Source organism: Bipolaris victoriae (genome assembly GCF_000527765.1).
Source record: "Bipolaris victoriae FI3 unplaced genomic scaffold scaffold_20, whole genome shotgun sequence".
In the NCBI taxonomy this organism is placed as follows: Eukaryota; Fungi; Ascomycota; class Dothideomycetes; order Pleosporales; family Pleosporaceae; genus Bipolaris; species Bipolaris victoriae.
This window is the reverse complement of record NW_014575372.1, coordinates 64,569-80,691: the sequence shown is the minus strand read 5'-3', so window position 1 is coordinate 80,691 and position 16,123 is coordinate 64,569. Positions and strand designations below refer to the sequence as shown.

General features: G+C 50.2%; 5 protein-coding genes across 5 annotated transcripts; 4 read left to right on the top strand and 1 right to left on the bottom strand.

Moving 5' to 3' along the window:
- Positions 1–431: 431 nt before the first annotated feature.
- On the bottom strand, positions 432–2,075 carry COCVIDRAFT_35495 (hypothetical protein; the record flags this gene model as incomplete). Its single annotated transcript, XM_014703741.1, has 3 exons — positions 432–1,823; positions 1,877–2,008; positions 2,055–2,075. 3 exons carry the CDS (start codon positions 2,073–2,075, stop codon positions 432–434), a joined length of 1,545 nt encoding a protein of 514 aa, XP_014559227.1.
- A 1,776-nt stretch (positions 2,076–3,851) lies between these two features.
- COCVIDRAFT_35494 (hypothetical protein) lies at positions 3,852–4,340 on the top strand (the record flags this gene model as incomplete). Its single annotated transcript, XM_014703740.1, has 1 exon — positions 3,852–4,340. One exon carries the CDS (start codon positions 3,852–3,854, stop codon positions 4,338–4,340), a length of 489 nt encoding a protein of 162 aa, XP_014559226.1.
- A 573-nt stretch (positions 4,341–4,913) lies between these two features.
- On the top strand, positions 4,914–5,432 carry COCVIDRAFT_24401 (hypothetical protein; the record flags this gene model as incomplete). The annotated part of the gene is made up of 3 exons (XM_014703699.1): positions 4,914–4,976; positions 5,037–5,325; positions 5,380–5,432. 3 exons carry the CDS (start codon positions 4,914–4,916, stop codon positions 5,430–5,432), a joined length of 405 nt encoding a protein of 134 aa, XP_014559185.1.
- A 615-nt stretch (positions 5,433–6,047) lies between these two features.
- COCVIDRAFT_92508 (hypothetical protein) lies at positions 6,048–7,742 on the top strand (the record flags this gene model as incomplete). Its single annotated transcript, XM_014703739.1, has 3 exons — positions 6,048–6,434; positions 6,633–6,759; positions 7,405–7,742. The coding sequence occupies 3 exons, from the start codon at positions 6,048–6,050 to the stop codon at positions 7,740–7,742; spliced, it is 852 nt and encodes a 283-aa protein (XP_014559225.1).
- A 2,305-nt stretch (positions 7,743–10,047) lies between these two features.
- Positions 10,048–13,573, top strand: COCVIDRAFT_92383 (hypothetical protein; the record flags this gene model as incomplete). The annotated part of the gene is made up of 3 exons (XM_014703738.1): positions 10,048–11,523; positions 11,575–12,690; positions 12,743–13,573. The coding sequence occupies 3 exons, from the start codon at positions 10,048–10,050 to the stop codon at positions 13,571–13,573; spliced, it is 3,423 nt and encodes a 1,140-aa protein (XP_014559224.1).
- Between the last annotated feature and the right edge of the window lie 2,550 nt (positions 13,574–16,123).

Sequence of the window (16,123 nt, the reverse complement as noted above, 5' to 3'; positions counted from 1 at the left end):
AGCAGCCGACAGTTTGTTCATCGGCTAAAACGGCTTCTGATCGATACATGACGATGCGCGGCCGGTGGGCCATTATTCAAAAAAACATCAGGTCCGAGGTTTCCCGACAGCCGCGAGGAAAAGTACCAAGACGAGAACGATTAGGCCAGACGAACGTCAGATGCGGTGCTCTCACATGCTGATCCCATCTCATGCCGTTTTAGAAAGGCCAGGCCATCGGCTGAGTCATTACAGCACCGCCAGCATGACCACCTGCAACAACGCAATCTGGCTTCATTTCCATGGACCTGTCAATTCGACACTGGACTAATGTCTGCAATAAGATTCACCTAGTCTCTGCCTTGAGGCTCTCGCGTCCCCCGCCCAGCGCATGTTGAAGCGCCTTTACATAATTTCTCCTTGGCTACATACTATGGGTATCGAACCACCACTCACTGCGCCCTCTCCGTCTCCAATACTTCAAGCGCACCTCCCACTAGATGCAAGCTGCCAGTAACCAAAACCATGACTTCTGCATCAGCTCCTGCATTCGCTGCATATTCGCGCGCTACGCTCCTTGCTGTGGCTACTGCCTCTTGGATGGTACGCAGTACATGCACTTTTGCTGTGCTATCAATCTCCGACCATGTCGCCGCAAGCGCCTTCTGCACAGCCAGTGTGTCCACATCTTTCTGGTTGGTATTGATGGCGACAAGGTCCGGCTTGTAGCCCTCGCTGAATGTCTGGTTCGTGGTGAAAATGACATGAGTAAAGGGCGACGTCGAGCCTGTAGTCATGCCGCTCTGCAGAGTTGCATACAAGGCCTTTGCTAGCGCACTTGCATCTCGAGTTTGTTGGTTGAAGATGAGTATCCGAGGTACCTTTGGGTCGGACGCGGCTGTCGAAGTTGCAGCTCTTATTTGCTCTGCAAACCATTGGCCAGTCACCTCAATGCTCTCCATGGTATGTCCTCCATCGATATGCCATGCCACATTGGGTTCACGTCGTACCTCACACCTACCTGCCCAATGTGCCTGCTCTAGACCGCGAACAAACTCAACGGGGAGCTCAATGTGGGGAACAGCCGTGGGGTCTGGAATGGACGAGTGCCCGAGCGCGCGCAGATGAGCGGCCGCGGCTGCAATGGCTACTGATGCGTTGATCTTTTGAAATGCTGCGCCCAGCCCTAATTTAATTTTGTCCTTTGCCAGCGCCGGGTGCACGTCAACGACAATCAGCTTTTCGCCCTTTTCTGCTGCTCGTTCATGAAGCACAGTCATGGCCTCGTCCTTTTGGCGCGCCGTAATTGCGACACTGCCCGGTTTGAAGATGCCAGCTTTGTGCCACGCGATTTCTGGCAGCGTGGAACCGAGCATTGCCGTATGGTCTATGCCCAGGCTGGTGACGGCCGTAACCGTGGGTTTGGTCAGAATATTAGTACTATCAAACTCTCCACCAATGCCACACTCGATGACGGCCGAATCCACCCCCTCCTTCAGGTATGCATGCAGTGCCATGAGCGTCAAATAGCGGAAGTAGACTGGCTTCGTGGGCACATCGGCAGGTGCGTTTTCTGCCTGCGCTGCAGCCTCGAGCTTGTCCCATACCTCAAAAAAGTACTTTGCAAACTTTTCCTCGGATAGCGGCTCATTGTTGATCTGTATGCGCTCACGAACGAAGCGTAGGTGCGGGGAGGTGTAGAGTCCAATTTTGGAGGGTGGCCGCGCCTGGGCTCCGGTGGGAGTGGCATACTGCGATAGGATTGACGAGATGAAGGCACTAGTCGAGCCTTTACCTTTTGTTCCCGCAATGTGTACAGGCCTCAGGCAGTCAAATTCGGAGGGCTGAGAATCCGGTCAATTGCAATGCTCGCGTGGGCGTCTTGGGAGCCGCACACCTCATATCCAACCTTGCGACACCACTCAATCATCTCGGGGATTGCCTGCTTGTTCATACCCCGGCCAGATTTGCGTATCGCATCGACGATGGAGAAGTTTGACTGCAGCGTATTCAACGCCGCGACAGCAGCCTATGCCCGTCAGCTCCACTCTGAGTGTGTCTCATGGCGGGCATACCGCATAGTCACGCTTCTCCATGGTGGCGGTGCTGTGGTAGAACAGGCGTCTTGAGGCTCTCAACATGGGGGCATCCTGCTGCTTGCGTAGCGGACATGCAGCTGCACTTTTGTTCGCAGAATGGGAATGGGTCCGTCAACAGCCGATGTCGCCCTTGATAGTGCCGGGCTTGGCGCATTCCCCCAGCCGTTCTTTGAACCGCCGAGTCCTCTCTGTGTCTGCACAACGAATATACTGCGTACTGCAAACATGACCTTCGCGTGAGCGGAACCTGGCCTCCCATCGCAGCCGAACCGCACATCCGTCTGATCGTCAGCCCTGGTTTTGTCCAGCCCATCCCAGTCCGACCTAGTCAAAACGTGTTGCGTTTTGTCGCTTCGGAGCACGCAACCCAGCGTGGAGCAGCTGCGATAATGCTCTCCACACCACCAGTTCCCAGACAAGAAGGCTGGTTTTGCGCTTGAGGCACATTCCCACTCACTTTTCTCGGCCAGGCAATGCAGCGGCGCCTTGCTGGAGTAGATCGACACCATTCGGTTTGAGGCCTCGAGTTCCGCCTCAAAATATGACTTCAATCTCGCCCCCAGCTCTCGACCCGAACATCACTGTTTCCATGAGTCTTGTAAACAGTTACAAAACTTATCACATCTTGCAACATTGTGTCTCTGCCACATATATAATGCCATATAATCGAAAAGGAAACATGTTCCTGTACCTGATGAGAGCGTTACCAACCAGGCACATCCTGATCTCAAACCGATTGTCCAGATCAGCAGAATGACAAATGGCTTTATTCTTATTATCAAGAGATCACCCAGGACCGAATAGCATTGATTGTCACCAAAGCAATTTCGACAAAAGGCTTGGTTTCTGCCCAGCAAATCATATTGTATACGCGCACCGTTTACAACTGTCAAACTTGAACAGCATGCAGATAAGAGTGCATTACCTGGACAAGCCGCAGAAAGTCTAAATAAGGTATACAACATTACTCGTATTAGAGCGTCAACCCGCTCAATTGCGCCGGTGACAGACTACTACAGCCGTCCGGTAACCTTGTTCCTGACGATCATATCAACTAATCCATGTCATGCCTGTCAAGCTAGGTGCCAATTCCCATCCAGCGCTGATAGCCTGGACACTGACAACACAAGCTACGTACGTATCCGTCTCTGCGCAGCCGAGACACAATGCGGCTGCAACATGAGCGAGGAGCCAAGCTTGCGAGTACTGCGACCTTTTTGGTCGCATCCATCCTTAGCCCCGCCGGATCGACGTTTCACGGATCAATACCTATCCTGGTCACCCCCATCATGGCGGAACGCCGCCCGGGTCACTGCAGCACATATTATCCTCGTCCATCTCCAGTTTCTAGTCGTTTTGCTATTTTGTGCTTTTTTTCGCCTCCCACTCATCCACGCGATTTTCGAATGGCCTGTTGAGCAACCGTGGCGGATACTTCGCCATGGAGCTATTCACCGCATTCATACATTCCTTTGCCGATGTTGACTGGTGGCGACCAAGGGATCACATTCGGTCTTTGTGCTAGACGCACCAGACCCCCATTCGCTCAAAGACACGCATACACATCAGCATCAGCAATTCTGTGTGCGGCATAGTGCAAGGGCCCTGTCGCAACCAAGTCAGCTTACAAAGGAATAAAACACGGTTTCAACAACTCCAGCCTGGTGTTTTGGAAGCTACATTCACTCAAACACGCAAGCCTCTGCAGGAAGCACATCTTCCAGTGTAATTCTTAATTGTCACTGCCATTGCCATTTCCCGACAAGCCCCGTCATGTATACCATCGCCATCACTCTGACCGCCTTCTTATCGATACTCCACACAACCTCGGCGTCTTCAGTATCGCGCCTCACTCGTCGCGGCCTCCCAGGAGCATATTACACATGCACAGATCCCAATTTCTCGGGGGAATGTAGCTGGACTCAGCCTAACACCGATTGTCACATCCAGGGTAGTCCCGAAGGCATCGAATCGCTCGGGCCGGACGAAGGTACCCTTTGTACTCTATGGCCAGGATTCGACTGCAAGGGAAATCCCATCATGTCTATGCGATTTCCCGGCATCGCAACGGGGTTGCCAAAGTTTGGAAGCTTTAACTGTTCGGTTATGGCCAGCGACCAGCGGAACCAGGCGGAAGCTCTGGCCATGGTTGGGGGGGTCACTTTGGACAATGGAGAAATCAGGGAATTTGGGCTAAAGACTGTAGAAGGGAAGGGCAGGGAACAGGGTATGATTGGATTGAAAAAGGGTGTTTATTATTGATGTGGCAGTGATACTGTTGCTATAAGTTCTATACGGGATGGCTTTCTGGAGGATGCATGGGCGCATCTTTACGACATTTAACTTTCTTGTGTTTCTTTGTTGAGTGTACAGTAGACGTTTGAGTGGTTCTGATGCTACTGGATAGCAGTATGATACGTAGTCTTCTCCTGGGGCAAAGACCCATAAAATGATACCCCTAGCAAACATCCAAGATGTGGTTGGCATACAAAATCATGGGTCGCATAGCTATGGTGCTGAGGCTGTCAGAGTAAAACATGTGTGTTCCGCAATATGTTTTGATATGCGCAAAAATTCAATCGACGTTTGTCGAGCGGTAGAATATATTAAATAGTAATTACAAGTAATTAGATGTAGAAATGGAAGCTAAATCGGCAGGGTCCAACACCTAGCACCCCAGCCAGCTTTGTTAGGGCCACATGGCTGCTTGGCATGCTTCCCCACATGGGCCACCGCCACCCGTCGCGCTGGCATTGCAACGTCGCCTTTCTCCATACACTCTTTGCTTACTCTAAAAAAGAAAAAGAAACCTGCACATTCCTCCAGCCCGTCAAAATGAAGGTCACCGTACTCCTTGCATTGGCCACGGCCGCCGTTGCTGACATCATCAACAACGAGGTAAATAGAGCCAATTATAACATGCGTATGTCGAGCATAGCATACTGACAATGTCTATAGTACCTCAAGACCGAAGTCATTACTGAGGCCAAGTGCTCTCGCGCGAGCAAGGCTGGCGACAAGATCCACGTCCATTACCGCGGTACTCTTACAGATGGCACCGAGTTCGATGCTTCATACGGTCGTGGCGCGCCCTTGAGCTTCACCGTCGGCTCAGGCCAGGTCATCAAGGGCTGGGACCAGGGTCTGCTGGATATGTGCCCCGGCGAGAAGAGGAAACTCACCATCCAACCCAAGTGGGCATACGGCGAGCGGGGTGCTGGTCCCATTCCCCCCAACAGCGTTCTGAGTAAGTCGCGCTGAGTTGTCACATGGCAGATGCTTTTGAACTAATCCTTGGCAGTCTTCGAATCAGAGCTCGTCTCCATTGACGGCGTTGAAAAGGAGGAGCTCTAAACGTTGTATATGACCTACGACTGTGCGCTCTCCAGTTTCCGGTTGGATACCTGAGTTATGAGCAAGCAACAATGCAATACGATATCATGAAATAAATGGTCAAGAGGACCTCACATTTAAACCTTTCCAATTACAGTTGAAAACATACGTGGATCTCTCATATACCAAAACTCGACGTCACAGGTCATTGGCTAACAAATCTTATCGTGAATACGCCGACATGATGTCTGCACATAACTTAACACATAACTACCTTTTCTCAGTCTTTCATTCCACTTTATGCTACCTAGTTTTTATTCCTTGATCCCATGGTTAGATTCATAGGCTATGCACAAAGCGCATTTTCATGTTGAGTACTATTGATTCTGTCTTCAGCTCCAATTCACTTGTTTGCTTTCACCACCACAAGCTCATTGTACACTAACATTATGGTTTCCACCAAAGGAAACCGCTTTACACTACATCTTTCACAATGTCTTGGTCGTCTCTACGCAATGAAACCTACAAGCCGATTGCAAACTTTACTCAACTGACAAACTCTGCACATCGACATCACAAATCCAGTTCGTTTCTACTTTCCATACAATCGTCGTTTTCTCTCCTATTTTAAAAACCATGTCACCAACCAAGAAATCCGACGCCTGTGCTGCAAAGCCAAAGCCTCCTATCAAGAAGGTCAAAGTTGTCAACAGAGGCTCAGAGATCAAGCAAATGACAGCCACCGCCGAAGCAGCTCGGAAATCCGCAATATCCTCCAAGCAGCCTTCCAGTCTTAATCTGATTCCACAACAATCTTCTGGCTCAACTCACATCGCACAAAGTTCTGGTCGAATACTCATCGGAAAGAATGCGGCCAGCAGGATAAGACAGCGCAATAATGTGGTTGGCAAGACTGAAGCTCCGATCTCTCAGCCTAAGACTAAGAAGATTGCAACTGAGAAAAAGGATGGGGTATATAACACTTCCTCACAGCGCAAGTCTGCGTTATCTCGCCCGGCTAGAGTTACTACAGAAGTTGCGACAACCAAGCAACCCAACGCCAAGAAGCTTGCTATTAAGAAAAAGGATGGAGTATATAATACTTCTTCAAAGCCCAATAAATTGTTTCGCAAGATTATAGCTCCAGTATTACAGCCCAAGACCAAGAAGCTTGCAACTGAGAAAAACGGGGAACTATGTAATATTTCTTCACAGCGCAAGTCTGGGTTACCTATACTCGATATCGATAAAGTTGCTACAGAAGCGGCGACAACCAAACGGCCTGCTCCTTCCCAAAACATTACACTCCAGCGTATGGCCAATAAAGCAGTCCGTTCCCTTAAAGAGCGTCGGTGGGTTGCTCAAACAGCGCTCGATGGTCTCTTCCCACTGATGAAGACCCATGATGCGATTGAGATCGCTGTCGCCGGGTTAGAAAAGCAAATTGACGATTGCAACTCAGATATCCAGCAGCTGAAAAGACTGGTCCACAGCTCGCATGCAGGTGATGTCAAGCCCACGGAGTTCAAGGTAAGGATACCTCTTCCCGTTAGAGTCAAGTGTTTTAATCTGTACAGACTATTCTCGCTTTAGCTTCACTGGTATCGTGTAAGAGAAATACAGACGAGGAACACAAAATTAACAAAACCACTACGAAGACTCCTAAACTAGATATAAGGGGGAAACAAGTCGCGAGAGAAGTCGACCAAACTCGGCCGAGGGACGAGACTTTGAATGCCGTCGAAGGCAATCAGAAACAAAACATCAAACCCCCAGCGACTACCGACGAAGCCCAAACAAATAGATTGAGTCCACGATTAGACGAAGAGGTAATGTTCCCCTTTCATATCTACACATACACTGTTGCTGACTGACCAACGCAAGCTATTCGGCCCCGACCCCGACCTAGCAGCACCGATAAGCCGTTGCACAAACCCCATTTCACCATCTCGCATGAATACCGATGCACACCCAAGACTGCCCAGCTCCAAAGCGGTGTCCGTGCCGAGGACTCACAAGCCTTCTAACGCACCCACCGCCTGCTCAACAGAAAACGTCAGGGCTGCAGAGTCAACCAAGAACGACAAACTGCAAACAGTTGACACAGACAGCCAGGCGCAAACAAAGACACAGAGTTCGGGAAGTAGATTATCCTCTCCGGAAGATGATGATGTTGGTGGTGGTGTCAGGCCTGGGTCACGCGCCAGCAGTGAAGACAAATTCCTGGGCAAGGAAAAGGGGGTCGAGGACAAGCGAAGCGAGAAGCGCAAGCATGAATATGTTGAGGCTGAAGATAAACCGAATAAGAAGGTCCATCTTTCAGGGCAGTGATTCTGCCTTGCTCAAGGCTTGTGGTGCAGGCGTCATGGAAGATTGCTGCGCCCAAGGGGACACAAGGACTGCCTAGCGGGTGATCTACTTAGGTTTGCCACTTGGACCGGGATATTCTGTATATGCAGGCTGTGCAATGTGCTCAGTCGGCGAGTATAGAAGTAGGAAGAAGATGCTTCTGACCAGCGAGTGGAAGATAGACTCTTAGTGTGGCTGGCTAAAGCTAGATGTAGTTAACATTGTGTTGAAGACTCAGTAGTGCATACGTAGATGGCTTGAACAGACACAATACCGTCAGCCATTCTTATTCAAAGCCACTTTCATTGCGCGATGACATTGTCTTTTAGTCAAGATTTTAACTCGACCATATACGCCTCCGCAATGTTGGATAGGTCGAATTAAGGAAGTGCACAGAGGCGTTGAAATTACGTGACTGGCTAGTGCTCACAGCCTTGCGCGCCTCCTTGTCAGCGCGGTCAGACACCTGCCTAGCAATGCCCACACGTGGAAATCAGCGCGATGGCTGACGCGAACCATTTCAGGTAACTACTTCCAGCCCGATTGCGATGTCAAGTTGGAGAGTCTTGGTAGCCGTCCATGTGAGGAGATCGGACTCAATGAGCGCAACTATGACATCACCCGGCATATAATAGCTGCCGGGACGTGCATCGGGTTCCAGAATCGGGTAGCCAAGGTAGCCATGCAGTTCACTCCAACATGTTCGAGTATTATTCACGGGCCACTTTCCTCATTGCGCTCAGCGACCGCTGGGAGATGACTTGAGAATTTCTGCAGAGCGGCGAATGGCCGGTATGAACCCGTCCGGAAAGGCTGGACCTCGGTAGAACCTTCAGCCGCGCTGGGCGTACTAATCATTCACTCTCCTAGAGAATATGCTGCGGCACAATGTGGTACCTCATCGTCATTCGCGTCGCCGGGCTGTGAAAGGGGCTTCCGTCATGCGGTGGCCACAGTCAAGAGCCATTCATCGCCACGAGGGTGCCTGGCGTATACACAGGTTGTAGTCACTTTCATGGTCAGCAACTCTGTCTGGAGCGGAAGGCGAGACATGGAGTGCTCGGAATAAGGCCGATTAATTGAGTCTGCCAAGGCGAGGCAGACTGGTGACCACCACCAGCTTTGTATCCGAGTAATTTCAAGAAGAAAAAAACGAGCCGTCTTGGACAGTGGGCAGCCTGCAAACAGAAGTGTTGCTCGAACTGTTCCAGATTGCAAACGTTGTAGGGCTGCTACAGTGTGCATACAGCCAATCACATGTGGCTGAAATTAACCGAGCAAAAGCATGCAAAGAGAGAGATTACAGCACTCCAGGGCCAGTAGTCTGGTAATCTCCCAGGTGGCAAGAATCTCTAGGTAGCAAGCATTTCAGTATACGCCGCAGCAAGAGGCGAATACTACATTGTAGTACGTATACTTACTATTCAGCTTGACCAGCCCTGCACTCAGCTGGCCAGCCTCGTGGCGTAGAGCGTCCAGCCAATCGCGGGCAATGTAGATCTGAGGCTAAGCACATGCGCCACGCAGCGCCACGCAGCTAAGCCTCAGGCTCCGACCAATCAATACGCTCAGTTCCTGAAACTAGAGGATCGATCTACACGTAGTCTCCAAACGCATGGTCCCTATTGCATCTCCACCATTCTTTCAGTTTCAACCTTCTCAAATGTCTATACAATGCCTTCAGACATTCCACAAGCCATACACGTGTGCCGGAGCGGAAGCTGGGGGGCGTCCGTGCTCCAAGGCGCGGAGAGGTTTGCACTGCCCCCTTCCAAGAACGCCGGGCAGCTTGTCTTGCGCTCATCTCGCCTTCAACGGTTCTAGTCGCCAAAGCAATCATCTGGCCTATCTTGGCGAGCCCTCGCCAGCTCAGTGTCCAGCACCACGATAGGAGATGGCCAGGATTTCGCAACTGGTGCCACGGCCGTACCATTGCTGGCCTCCACCCATAGTCATGGCGAAAATTGCCCGAAACCTCATCGAGGCGGCACCGCGCCAAGCAGCCCTCTGGCAGAGCTTGTATCATCAGGCAGGTCCATACCGGCACCAAGCGCCCAGCGGGCTTGGTTATGGGGCAAACATATACACAGCCCACTTCTTGGAAGCCAGTACTATATGGTGGCTCGAGACGCGCCCCTCGACGTGTCAGACCTGGTCCTCATTTCACCCTCACGTGCACTCACCGCTATCTCCTGCTACTAGTATCTAGTATACCCCTACTTCTAATCTTTTGAGATCTAGCGGCAGCAGTGTTACCTGCCTTGTACCTCTCTTTTCATCTTTCACCATGGAGACGGGCAAGTTGGCCCCGCCGACACTCCAGATCAACACACGGCAACGCGCGTTAAGCCAGGCCGACACAATCACCTCACAAACATCAGATCCCTTCCGAACACCCATATCACCAAGTAATGCGTCCACCAGTGGAGTATCTACAGTCGTATCAGAGTATGATGCAGCAGTCCAGCAAGAGCTGCGGGCAGAAGCCGCGTCTGATACAGACAATCCCTTCGCCTTTCGACCATCACAGCTGAGCAAGCTTCTTAACCCCAAGTCGCTTGCAGTATATCATGCTCTCGGTGGTCTGCAAGGAATCGCAGCCGGCTTGCAATCAGATATTCACACTGGACTCAGTGCCGACGAGTCCACAGTGCCACGGCAGATTTCCTTTGACGAAGCAACGAACCCACATGCAAGTCCCAAGGAAAAGACATCGGACCGATTACCGAGAGACGGACAGCCATTTGAGGACCGGATTCGTATTCACGGGCGAAATGCTCTACCACCAAAGAAAGCCACTCCGCTATGGAAGTTGGTATGGAACGCATACAACGACACTGTCCTCATTGTCCTTACCATCGCGGCTGTAATTTCACTGGCGCTCGGTCTCTATGAAACATTTGGAGCAGAGCATCCCCCTGGCTCCCCGACACCCGTTGATTGGGTAGAAGGCACTGCTGTTGTGGTAGCCATAGTCATCGTGGTTCTTGTTACGGCAGTGAATGACTGGCAAAAAGAGCAGGCCTTTGCAAGGCTCAATGCAAAGAAGGAACAGCGCGATGTCAAGGTTACACGGTCTGGGAAAATCGTCATGATCAGCATCTATGATATCCTAGCGGGAGACATCATCCACTTGGAGCCAGGCGACATTATCCCTGTAGATGGTATCTTTATCGATGGCTCAGACGTCAAGTGCGATGAATCCTCCGCTACAGGAGAGTCGGATGCCATGCGCAAAACACCTGGCGCGGTTGTCACAAAAGCCATGGAGTCTGGCCAGTCAGTGAAGGATCTCGACCCATTCATTATCTCTGGCGCCAAGGTGCTCGAAGGCGTGGGTACCTTCATGGCTACCTCTGTCGGAGAGCACAGCAGCTTTGGCAGAATCATGATGTCAGTCCGTGTCGAGATCGAGACGACTCCTCTTCAGGAAAAGCTGGGCGGCCTCGCCATGGCCATTGCCAAACTCGGAACTACTGCCGCTGGTATTCTCTTCTTCGTTCTGCTGTTCCGCTTCGTAGGTGGATTGGATGGCGATACACGAGATGCTGCGGCCAAAGGCTCGGCTTTCATGGACATTCTCATTGTTGCTGTAACAATCATTGTTGTAGCCGTTCCTGAAGGACTTCCTCTTGCTGTCACCCTGGCTCTGGCATTTGCCACTACCAAGATGTTGAAGGAGAACAACCTTGTGAGAATTCTGCGAGCCTGTGAGACCATGGGCAATGCCACCGCCATCTGCTCTGACAAGACTGGTACCTTGGTAAGTATTCTGTATCATATACATTGAACAAGATCCTAACATTTCATGTAGACAACAAACAGGATGACTGTCGTCGCTGGCACCTTCGGCAACACTAGATTCGTGCATGCCGATACTGTCTCGGAGAAGGACGAACCCATTTCGGCATGGGCATCAAAGGTTACACCAGTTGCAAAGGACCTCATCACACAGTCTGTTGCTATCAACTCAACGGCCTTTGAAGGGCAAGAAGACGGAAAGCCATGCTTTGTTGGATCCAAGACAGAGACTGCCCTGCTTCAGTTCGCCAAGGACCACTTCGGCCTCGTTTCCCTGGCAGAGACTCGCGACAACCAACAAGTCATGCACATGTTCCCCTTCGATTCAGCAAAGAAGTGCATGGGTGCTGTTCTCAAGCTTCAGAATGGAAACTACCGCCTTGTTGTCAAGGGAGCATCTGAGATTCTTCTCGGTTTCTCTTCTTCCTCTGCCGACTTTGCTACCCTCGAGACTCAACCCCTGACAGACGGCGAACGCCAGAACCTCCTTGATACCATCAACGAGTATGCTAGCAGATCGCTCAGGACTATTGGACTTGTATACCGCGACTTTGAACAATGGCCCCCAGCCAGCGCTGAGATGACCGAAGGCGGCAGTGTTTCTTTCGCTTCCCTGCTGCACGATCTCATCTTCTTTGGTGTTGTCGGTATTCAGGATCCCATTCGCCCTGGTGTTCCTGATGCTGTTCGCAAGGCACAAAAGGCTGGTGTTACTGTTCGCATGGTTACTGGTGACAACATGACGACGGCTAAAGCTATTGCAACGGAATGTCTCATCTATACTGAGGGCGGTCTGGTCATGGAAGGCCCCGACTTCCGTCGTCTTACCGAAGAACAACTGGATGAGATCTTGCCCCGACTCCAAGTGCTGGCTCGTTCCTCGCCCGAAGACAAGCGCATCCTTGTTCAACGTCTCAAGACTCTTGGTGAGATCGTTGCCGTTACTGGAGATGGTACAAATGACGCTCCCGCGCTCAAGGCTGCCAACATTGGTTTCTCGATGAACTCTGGTACAGAGGTTGCTAAGGAGGCGTCCTCAATCATTCTCATGGATGACAACTTCACATCTATCATCACAGCCCTCATGTGGGGTCGCGCTGTCAACGATGCGGTGCAAAAGTTCCTTCAGGTAAGCTGTACTTCACTCAGTTCTCTCTAGTTCACAATATTAACGAAAACAGTTCCAAATCACTGTCAACATCACCGCTGTCGTACTCGCATTCGTTACAGCCATATATGACGACGAAATGAAGCCTGTGCTCAGGGCCGTACAGCTCCTCTGGGTCAACCTTATCATGGACACCTTCGCAGCCCTTGCCCTCGCTACCGACCCTCCGACCGAAAAGATTCTCGACCGCCCACCTCAAGGCAGAGGCCCTCTCATCACAACCACCATGTGGAAGCAAATCATGGGTCAAAATATCTACAAGATCACCGTCATCTTCGTGCTCTACTTTGCCGGAGGCGACATTCTCGGCTACGACCTTTCCGACCCCAACATGCAGCTCGAGCTCGACACGCTCATCTTCAACTGCTTCGTCTGGATGCAAATCTTCAACATCTTTAACAACCGCCGTCTCGACAACAAGCTCAACGTGCTCGAGGGTATCCTCCGCAACTGGTTCTTCATCGGCATCGTCGTCATGATCATCGGCCTCCAAATCCTCATCATCTTTGTCGGTGGCCGCGCCTTCCAGATCAAGCCTGGAGGCATCGATGGAACCCAGTGGGCTATCAGCATTGTTGTCGGCTTTGTATGTATCCCCTGGGCCGTTCTCATCCGCTACTTCCCCGATGAATGGTTCGCTGTCATTGCGCGGATTGTCGGCAAGCCTGTCGTTATCGTCTACCGCTGGTGCTGTACTGCCGCTAGCAAGGTCAAGAAAGTATTTACCTTCCGTCGCAAGAAGGAGGTTAAAGAGGAGAGAGATGTCGAGGAGGCAGCTGCTCCGGCTATTGTTGTAGTCGGTGATGACGCGAGTACTGCTGCTGCTGAGGCTAAGAAGTATTAGAGCAATGCTTCTGCCTCTTGTCTCTGTGTTTTTTTTTAGTTCATAGTTCTTTTTTTTGGCTCAGATATCATGGACTCTGGTGACGATGTTACGGTTTTTCTTTGTACTCTAATAGAAGGGGGGGGGGGGCATATTGATCAAGCATGGTGTAGATAATTGGAATGTGTGTGTATCTGGCATTTTTACTATATCTCGTGGATCTCCTGTGATGGCCTTGAGGTGTACTTACTCGTAGGGACTGATGGGAGTTGTAGTTGCTTCAGTACTTCTATGCTGAGGGACTCATGTGTATACAAGAGACAAGTCCTCTGTCTGCTGTTAGCACAGAAGCAGAGACATGAAATAATACCAAGTAAAGAAGAAGAAATACGTAATATCTTTTCTCACATCCTACATGCTGCGACTTCACTATCCTAACTGCAAACTTGTTCTCTACGATAGATTCAATGCTATAATGATACATCGCATACTATCTCCATCAGCCCCCTTCTTTTTTTTCCCGGCTGAACTTGCGTATTGGAAGAGTCTTGGATTCTTGCAGGGCAGTGAGGATACGGGGTTCTGAAGACAGCTGCTTCGGGGTGATATTCACACAGCTTGAATTTGTGGAGGGGTTTTTCTGTGTACGTATACAGCTATTCGTTGGTTCAAAGCAGGGTCTCGCAGACATAAGTCTCTTAGACCCTGACCCCATTTTTTACTTTAACTGCAAGGTCTGTTTTTTTTTTGGATACCCGATTCCGGCAGGTTGGGGTGTGGCCTCCCATTCTTTTCTGAGATAATTGAGCTGATACGCTATATAGCAAACAAATAATTAAAAAAGAAAGTCAAGCCACGGCTATTCGTTATGTTCATGCAAGACGTGGGGAAATGTTGGGGTAAGATGAGGGATTCTGATTGATTCTTGGCTTGGAACTAAGGGCAGTGTAGCGGTAACATTTTCGCAACGCAAGATTGTGACGTGACATTGCACACACATGCTGTTCTTATCATAACTTTGCTTTCTGCGATTTTCTGTTTTTCATTTTCCATAGTCATTTGGGATTTTGTGGTCAATTGTTTCGATGCTGATTATCACTCTCTATTCGTCTGCTCCGGATAGATCGGAAACGCTTGATAGTAGAACGCGCCATGGACAAAGTGCAGAACGCCATCGGACGAGCAAGTTCGAAGTGTTTGTAGAAGTATCAAATGGCGGGGTAATGGTTATAAATAAAATGGCAGAAATCAGTCCATGTTTCTCACGACTTTGTGTAATACCATACGCATGGCTGTACGGCCCTACGCGTAGGTTGTGGTTAATGGCCTTTGGTATACGCGCTATTCCCCAGGGTTTCCCTGCTCCACTGCTTGGCTCGCTCTTGTCACGCTCCTTTCTCTCAGCGCCACCTTAGCAGACTGGCGGCGGGTAAGACTCCAGGTGGCTGTCTAAGCCTTAAATAAGTGGGCTTCTTTGTATCGTTCCAAGCGGCTACTTCCGCCCGAATGGAGCCGAAAATAGCGTAGGAACGCTAGATAACCTTCGGGAAACTTGTTCGCTTGTGAATTGATCAGTTGTTGTGGGGAGGAAAGTACAGAATCAAACACAGGTGCGGTGGGCTTCGAGCAGTATGATCAGCGCTGAGCTAAGCGATGGGTCAGGCAAATATTAGAAGCTGCCAGAATCATTTGATTGTGATTCTCCTTTGGCTTGAACCTTGGGTCTATTTATCACATCTTGTAATCTTACTCAACAGCACCCGAGTTCTTTGCCGATCCTGCTACAGCCTATCACCAGACAACCCCTATCTCACCCATGTTGTTTTGTCAAAGTTTCGCACAGACTGTGGTGTCGATACCATCTATCTGAATCCCTTGATCAATCACTTCGTTTTTGGAAGGCCAACAGATCCATTTTAACTCGGTGTACACATCCTAACCACAAGTACTGCGACGCCTTGTGCGATTTGTCAAAACAAAACTGAACCTTTCGACTATTAATTCTGATAATTAACTAGTCTCATAGAACATACAAATAAGAGGTTTCTGCGTATATCTGTGTTCTCCCGTAAAAGTAGCCTTTATGTAATGAGTATGACGGTCACAGGCCAATGTCTAGTTGGCGTCTAGCGCAACAGCTGATTATCTCTCTGAAAAGAACAACAGGCCACCTCCCAGTCTGCACACGCCGAGGTAACGATTTTCGTCATCGGGGTCATGTGTTGTTGTTACTGTAAACGCAGGTGGATAAGGCTGCGTAGGCCGCTAGGTAAGGCGCACAGTTGAAAATCGCACCATTTCTAGAGCAAAATTACGTTGTTCCCAAGACATGAGAGAGTCACGAAGCGGCTTGATAGTGTTGTACATGCAGAGCGTCGCGTCAGTTGTAAATAATAGGTCCAGCCAAGTGACCAATGTGGTCGGATGCCTGACAAGGCACCTTGGCACCGTTCAAAAACGCCTTGTTCCCCGTCCTGGAACAAAGTATAGTTCAAACCGTTCTGCGACCATTTGATAGGCCACGGAGCCATACTGCGTATAGTGCCAAAAGGCCGCGTAAACTCATGTCCC